This window comes from Sinocyclocheilus rhinocerous, unplaced genomic scaffold (genome assembly GCF_001515625.1).
Source record: "Sinocyclocheilus rhinocerous isolate Xijiao unplaced genomic scaffold, SAMN03320098_v1.1 scaffold449, whole genome shotgun sequence".
Lineage (NCBI taxonomy): Eukaryota > Metazoa > Chordata > Actinopteri > Cypriniformes > Cyprinidae > Sinocyclocheilus > Sinocyclocheilus rhinocerous.
The window spans coordinates 283,801-292,374 of record NW_015652285.1 but is presented as its reverse complement, the minus strand read 5'-3'; the positions used below and the strand labels follow the sequence as shown (position 1 = coordinate 292,374).

The following is an 8,574-nucleotide window of genomic DNA, read 5'->3' as shown; positions in this document are numbered from 1 at the left end:
AATACAGCTAAAATAAAAAATATAAAGAGCTAATGTATAAAGTCCATACATCTTATTATAGGGGAGACGGGGCTAGTTGTCACAAACGCTTGTTTCTCCAGAAGTGCCTTCTACATGATTTCAAACACCTAGTTTAATCCCCTGTTAAATTATGTTTTTGTGAATTCCGTCCTTCAAAGTAAAATTTCATACTGCCACACTTGACATATGCTATAGCTGTTGGTTAAGTGAACAAACTGTAAGCACAATAGCATAGACTACATTAAGATAAGGGTCAACAATATAATAAAGTTATTGGGGCATGTTGTCACAAAATGTAAGCATGTTCAGTCTTTTCATGGGTAATGGAAGAAATGTTTAATTCATATTTAAGTAATTATTAATAGTAGCATTATTACTTTTTGTTTGATGTGTGACAACTCTCCAGACTCTCCTACATATATAATTTCACTACATAATACACTTTTTTGTGTCTTTTAAATGATACAGGCCTATATATCTTATTAGTTATCATTCAGTTGGTATACCATTAAAAACCCATATCAGTATCAACACTAGCATCAGATAATCTCTTTATGTGTCAGCATGACCCACTTTGATGGGTGTTCTGTTGGACTCAAGGACCTAAAAGGTGCACAGTACATCTCTGTCATTTGGAAATTTTGCAACATAGGCCTCGATGAACAGTAGAGTTGACATAAAATCAGTGTAAACATTTTATTAAATACCAAGCATCTAGTTCAGGGGTCTCCAAACTCGATCCTGGAGGGGCCGGTGTCCTGCAGAGTTTAGCTCCAACCCTGATTAAACACACCTGGACCAGCTAATCAATCTCTTACTAGGCATACTAGAAACTTCCAGGCATAAAATATAAATAGATAGATAGATAAATAGATAGATAGATAGATAGATAGTTTGATTTTATTTTCAACATTCACAATCAGCTCTGGAAGTTTTCTTTTTCCGCTGTACTGAGTTGCACTTTGGATCATTGACAGCTATTTCCCAACAGCTTGGCAGTGAATGGCTCTTCCCAATAGTATCCAGATTTATTCTATTCAGGCCAGTACTTAGTGTCAGTAATAACACACAGCAGTTTTGAGCACACAAACAAACATAATGTGAAATATCAGAAAAACACCCAAAAGCTACGGTTATTATAAAGTTATGTATGTCCAGGAATGTGTTTTTGCCTTCTGCTTTTGGTTTGAAGGAAAGTTGCTTTATTACACACTCACACTCACTTCTTCAACCCAATTATTGCCTAACCATGAGAGGCTCAAAAGAGTGCATTTCAGTCGTTTATAATTGATAGCCTGAGTGGATGTTTTTCATTTAACATCGGCTATGCAGAAGCTTGTAGCATGTTTTTTTTTATATCTGTTTGTATCTTCATATTTTTTTGACACGACAATGCATAAAAAGTGAAGTAATGCTTTGCTCGGTTTGGTTATTTTTAAGTAATAACATGATGCAATGATGTATCACATTTACAAACACATAACAAACAGAAAGGATTGTGTCGTTATACCTCTTTGTTATAGGGGTTCTCATATTTGTTTGCTGCAGAATTTGCATGACAAAGCAACATCTAATGGTTTTGGGCTTGATTAAAAAGTCTGACGATTAGGAAGCATCCGATTAATACAAAGCTCAAAGCTAAGTCATGCTTCACACAGAACCATCCTATCCACAGAAATTTGAGACATGGAACCAGATTACTCAGGTCACAGACTTGGTATTGTTCTCTATATCACTCTGTTGGTCTCATAACACGACAATGAGCTTTACACCTTGCTTGATTATATCCTTTACATCTACATTTAATCAAATTTGGTTTTCTTTTATCTGACAAATCGGTAGAGGAACATATTCCAACATATTTAGTAACCCTGGATATTGACAATTTTCTTCTGATAAGGATCCAAACTTTACACAGGTGTCTAGAATCAATACAGGAGTACGCAGAGTTCGCTTACTGCCATAACCATGACTGAACCCAAACAAACTAGTTTGTTTGTGATATTAGAGGTGGAAACACACAAGTAAACATTGTCCACATGATTTAACACTTAAGCCTTTCATGGGTGACCACACATTTCAACAGAACTGTACAACATGGGGGATAATGCACAATCAACAGGACCACAAACACAAACACTGTAATTCAGTAAATGCAGGTTTTCAGTGTCATGAATGAGGTTAGAAGTTTACGAAACAGGAGAGTGGGATCTAACTATTCAAAATAGGAATGATTACCAAAACCAATGGATTCTATGTTTAGAGCTACAGACAACAGATTAAAATGACTTCTAGGTGCTTGCTTTTAATATCTGAATAATTAAGTGCACGTCGAGTGTACACTTGAGATGACTCAAATCTTAAAATAGTTTTAAGTCTGCCAGTACGATGCGTCAGACCGTTTTTGATCAGACAATAGGTTTTTTTTTGTTTTTGTTCTTTGTATTGAACATTGACAGAGAATCATGAAGAATGAAAAAAGCTTGATCTGATTAAAAATCATAGGTAGTGTCAGCTAGAGGGGTATTTTTTAAGGTGACCAAATGTTCACGTTTTCCAGGGTACAAGACACCAAAAACTGGGACTGTCCCTAACTAAACAATTACACTTTCAACAATTATAATTTATATTAAAATTATAATTACAGATCCACTTCCAAAAGCACGACCATAAAATAATATTTGAAAAAAGATGTAATTATTGTATACAGTATATTCACGGTTTGTGAAAATGAAAATAGTTAGAAAATATTAATATTTGTTCAATACAATTTTATCTGATATTTATTTATTTATTTTAATTTTTGCAATGCATTTTTGTAAAGTCATATTTTTGTTATCGATCTGTTTGCGATTTGCAGTGGTTGCTATTTAATATTTTTCATAGTGTGATTTTTGATCAATTATATTAAAAAGTTGAATTAACAAAGCTGTATTAACGATTAATAATTATAATTATAACAGTATATGGAACCCACAACATTTAAAAAACAAAAACATACAAAAATATATTATCCCTGTTTTTTGAGGCATAGATAATCACAAGTGAGATTTCAGAGATATTTTAAATGCCTCCATTTGAGCAATCTGGTCACCTTAGTCTTTTAAAATACCTTTTACGTATTTGACAGGTCCTGGAAATATGTTGATTTAATCATCTTAATCAAAACTAAATCACAAACTGTCTTTTGTCTCAATATACATGTGATCATTTCAGGGATGCTCTCCAGTTACAGGGCAACAAAAACATTTGGATAAGTAAATGTCACATACACTGAGTTACGATATCATGTTAATTTTTTAATCCCCCTTCAAGTATGGTAGGATATCAGATAGGATAGTATAAGATAATATAGACATCAGCTGTTTTGGTAATGAAAAAATTCTAATAGTGGGTCACTGCCCTGGGTGTGAAATATTCTAAAATCTGCTTGAATGCATAATACTATATATTGACCTATATTGTTAATACATGTGTATAAATACATTTCAGGGATGTGTTACAAAACCCTTTGTCATCACAAGCGATGGTCTCATGGATTTTGGATTTAGGATTGTGGCATGTTGGCTATTTAGTGTTGTCGGAGAAAAAAAATCTAAAGGCTCCATTGTACACTAAATACTACTTGTATCCGATGGGATGCAACATTTTTACAGTAAGACAGTAAAATCTTGTCAGCTTAGACTGCTTTTGAAGGTTAAAATGCAAACAATGTGCTTTGACATGTTTTGAGCAAAACTCTCCAGTTACAGTGAAAAAAAATATTTGGATAAGTTTTGGATAAGATGTTGGATACAAGAGTTATGATATCATGTTAATTTTTTTAACCCCCCCCCCCCTTAAGTGTGGTAGGACATCAGAAAGGATAGGCCTAGTATCAGATAATAACAGCTCCATTTAGGAACCAGCTTTTACTTTGCAACAAAAATATTTGGATGTGGTACACTAAATTATTATATGAATTCATTTTTTGTCCACCTTCAAGTATGGTAGAGAATCAGATCGGATAGTATCAGATTATATCAGTTTCCGACAAATATCAGCTGTTTGGTGGTGAAACACTTTTTGTATGACCTATGTGAGCTGTGTTATTTTTGACAATACATCCTATTTTTCCAGACACATTACCAGTATTTAAACCATCCGTTTACTCAGTCTCTCCTACTCATTCATTCACATTTCTTTGTTAAAATGCTCGTCTCTTGTAGCTATCTTCAAGCCATTGTTGTCATAGAGTTCGATACCGTAACATAAGGCATTGCTTGCTGTGAGGGGGGAGGGGTTTCGTAATGATTTCGTAATAAACACTTACGTGACGTACTTTTAAAGCGTCGCTGTCTACTCTCTCGCATACGTCATTTGTGTTCGACGAACGAGCCACTTGCGTGTGGAAATGTTTCCTTGAATCATCCGAAGCGTTTTGATATAAAATGTCTTCTAAAAACAGCCAGCGAACGGAACCTGGAGCTCAAGAAGAACGTGCACAAAAAGAGGAGCTGGACATGAAGGTTTCCTATCAAAAATAATTTGTATAGCCTACATAATGTCATAATCATAACTTTATGTAAAATGGTCACAATTGCAGTACGTTTAGCACATTTAGTAGTAATTTATGCTTTTAATTAATGTTTACAAACCTTTACGATGTATTCACAGATAAAAGAGCAAAAGATTGTCGTTGACGAGTTGAGCAATTTGAAGAAAAACAGGGTATGTATGTCGTCTTGTTATATTAATTATTCTGTCATATGGGTCATTCTACATTTGAAGTAGCAGATGCTGTCATTCAATTATAGATGACAAAAACAAACTGCAGTTTTCACAGCTCCTATAGAAGACCATATATTATGAAAAACACTTTAAACTATAACCTGTAATAGTATAATCAATAATCTTAAGTTAGAAATCAATATTTCCAATTATTTTAAAGTTTCTTCATTTTGAAAGAAGGAGAATATGCCTGTCACTGCTTCATCATACTTCATAATACTTTGAAAAACATTTTTTTTTTTTTCTGTTGGGGTAAACGGGGACACGATGAAAAATGATTTGTTGTAGTTTCTGTTCAACACTATGAATGTTTACCCAACTATGAGAACGAAATGGGTCCATAAGCAGGATGATCGGTATAAATTGTACTTATTTTGTCTTCTGGGAAACTTGCAAATATCTTATGTAGCTTCTGAAGGCCAGTACTATTAAAAAAAAAACCAAAAAAAAAAAAAAAAAGGTCAGTGTTTTCCAAAACACTGGGATTCAGGTAATACAATGTCATGTTTTTCTTGATAATAATGCTTTTATTTTGCATGTAATTAAATGTAAGAGGTATCAAAGTGTACCTCAAGGTCAGTGGTCTTCTCATGGCATACTTTTAGATGAAGAGGATATGACTTAGTTTCGTTTTTGAAGAATTATAATGACTCCTGTGTTTAGACTATGTAGATTTGTTAGTATATCATGTTCTGGTACTCATAAGCTTATTCTTACAGAGAGTGTACACCCAGCAGCCCAACAGCAATATATTCTTCCTGGCAGACAAAGGAGAGACCCTTAGCGCTTATAAAGGTAAGATTCATAAATAATGAATCATAAATGATAAATAATAATTGTACCATTGGAGTGCTTCATAATATGACCATCATCTTGTCTCATATAGAGGATCTGGATAATATGAGAAAAGAATATTAAGATATATAGTGCCTTGAGATCATGTGCGGTATCTGCTGCGTGGTCAGTTTGACCACACCGCATAATCCACTGGATAAGCATGTCCATGAAAATCTCAAACACAGAGGGCCCAACTCTAGCCATGACATTACAGAAACAATCTCAAACTGCAGTCTCCTTTTCTCTGCACATGTGCTTCACATGAGAGGTTGCCTGACACCTCAGCCTCTTCAAGATGACAATGGAAACATGCTTCTCTGGAACGGAGAGGTATTTGGTGGTCTGAGAGTAGATCAGGGAGAAAATGACACCAAAGTTGTACTCCATCACCTGTCAATGGCACAGTGCGCCTCAGATATGCTATCTTTACTATCACAACTCAAAGGACCCTGGGCCTTTATATATTACCAAAAAGTAGAGCGCTGTATCTGGTTTGGGAGAGACTTTTTTGGAAGAAGAAGTCTGCTTTGGAAATTCGATCCTGAAGGAACATCTTTCACACTTTCATCAGTTGCTTCCCTGCCAGTAGATAATATTCAGTCGCAATGGCAGGAAGTACCACCTATTGGAGTTTACAGGTTTGACCTAACAGACTCTTCACCTTTAGGTCCAGTTGTATTTGAACTTTATCCATGGGTTTTCGACAGTGGCGAAGAGCCAAATAAAAGCCTGGAATTGAAATTCGAAGGTCTTCGCAGATCTGTCTCTGTAAATAGTTCTGGACTTTACCTGACCTCTCCTATTTGTCCAATGAACACATCCATTTCATCATTTACAACTGAACAAGATAAGAATTTTTCTCAAACCTCTGTTGAAAATCTGAAAGAATTCCTAACAAACTCTAAAAAGAAAGCAATGGTTAGCGCGCTCATTGATATTCTAAGTGAGGCAGTCCGTAAGAGAGTACGGTACCTACCTGCTCAAGATGAAATGGTGACCCCCAATCATATGAAAGCTGATATTGCCATTCTTTTCTCTGGGGGAATTGATTCAATGATATTAGCTGCCCTTGCTGATAGGCACATCCCTGCAGACAAACCCATTGACCTGCTCAATGTTGCTTTCAAAATCCAAGAAGGAAAAGTGCCTCCCAAGTCTTTGAAGAAAGGGAAAAATAAGAAGAAAGACTGTGATGCTGATGAAACACAATCGGATCAACAGAGCTTTAACTGCTTTGATGTGCCAGACAGAATAACCGGTAGAGCTGGTCTGCAAGAACTAAAAAACCTCAGTCCAAAGCGCCAATGGAACTTTATCGAAATTAACATAACTCAAGAGGAGCTTAAAGAAATGCGACAGAAACGCATCTGTCATTTGGTGTACCCTTTGGACACTGTTCTGGATGATAGCCTTGGATGTGCCGTCTGGTTTGCCGCCAGAGGAATTGGTGTTATAAATGAGGGCGTTGAAGAACTTTTTACTTCAGAAGCAAAGGTAACTTTGTTTTTCTGTTTGCACTTGAATTGTGTCTTTATGAAAAGTTGATGTTAATGTAAGTCCTAGGTCATACTGTATAAAATTATATTTTCCTCTTCTCGCAGGTGGTTTTGACTGGCATAGGAGCAGATGAACAGCTGGCGGGATACTCCAGACACAGGGTGCGGTATAAGAACTCAGGACTGGAAGGACTCGTCAAAGAGCTGGCTATGGAACTGGGACGAATATCCTCAAGAAATCTTGGAAGGGATGACCGAATCATTGGGGACCATGGAAAAGAGGCCAGGCAAGAATTACACTTTGCAGCTCAAGGAATATTTATGGTTAAAGGACTTGTTCAACCAAAAATGAAATGCTATAGTATTGTACATAATACATATATTTCTTTTATCTCAGATTCCCGTACTTGGATGAAGATGTAGTCAGTTTCCTTAACGGACTACCTGTGTCGGAGAAGGCTGACTTGTCTCTACCTAGAGGAGTCGGAGAAAAGCTGTTACTGAGGTTAGCAGCTATTGAGTTGGGATTGGGACTCTCTGCTCTCTTGCCTAAGAGAGCCATGCAGTTCGGCTCCAGAATTGCCAAGTTAGAGGACAACCATGAAAAGGCCTCGGATAAGTGCAAAAGGCTTGTCGCCACCTAATTTAATATTCTGACAGGTGTCTTTTCTGGTTCTGTTCTTTTAATATGAATATACTCCTTAAATGATTGGTTTGGGGAATTGGGAATGAGTACAATTAACACATTTATGGCAATAAATCACACACAAAAAAAGATTTTATTCTGTATGTCATTACATGTTTGAACTACATTTAAATAAACAGATGGATTTTGAAGTTGGTCCTTGAAGTATTTGTCACATTCTATGTATGATGGAAGATCACACTGCAAAGCGAGGACAACACATTAAAGATATTGACTCTAATATTAAGGACAAATAGTATTGAAATGTCATCTTGTATCAAACAATACAAAAGAAAACATAATGCATTATGTGAACTTGTTTCACTCAAGAGAGGTTTTTCCTTAATACAGTGTACTGTAAGGTCCTCATCCAACTCCAGAATTCCGTATTTGGATGTTTCTGAAGGTGGAAATGGTTTTAAAAATTAGTGACCATATGTTTAGCAATATTAAAAAGAAATATTGTTCTGCTTACCCTCATCGTTACATTGGTATGACGGCAATAAGTTGCTCTCTTTGTCTTTATTTCGCATTTCAAAGAACCTCTCTGTGAATTTCCTCAGGCTGAAATCCTCTTTGAATAAAGTATCTCTGCAAAATAAAAATAAAAAAACTTTTTTTCTTATTTTAAAGCCATTTCAAACATTTCCCTGGAGACCGTGCATTATTCAATCTGATGCTGGTTATACCCTCCGATAACTAGTAAGTGGTCATCCACAGCACACAACTTGACCGTCAGTTTAAGACAGGCAACGGCACCATGTC

At 35.8% G+C, this 8,574-nt stretch overlaps 1 protein-coding gene across 1 annotated transcript; it reads left to right on the top strand.

Annotated features, from left to right (window-relative positions):
- Window positions 1-4,363: 4,363 nt before the first annotated feature.
- LOC107714374 (asparagine synthetase domain-containing protein 1-like) lies at window positions 4,364-7,966 on the top strand. Its single transcript, XM_016520197.1, has 6 exons — window positions 4,364-4,529; window positions 4,678-4,731; window positions 5,511-5,586; window positions 5,678-7,122; window positions 7,230-7,411; window positions 7,522-7,966. The coding sequence occupies exons 4-6, from the start codon at window positions 5,731-5,733 to the stop codon at window positions 7,766-7,768; spliced, it is 1,821 nt and encodes a 606-aa protein (XP_016375683.1). The 5' UTR covers window positions 4,364-4,529; window positions 4,678-4,731; window positions 5,511-5,586; window positions 5,678-5,730; the 3' UTR covers window positions 7,769-7,966.
- The last annotated feature ends 608 nt before the right edge of the window (window positions 7,967-8,574 follow it).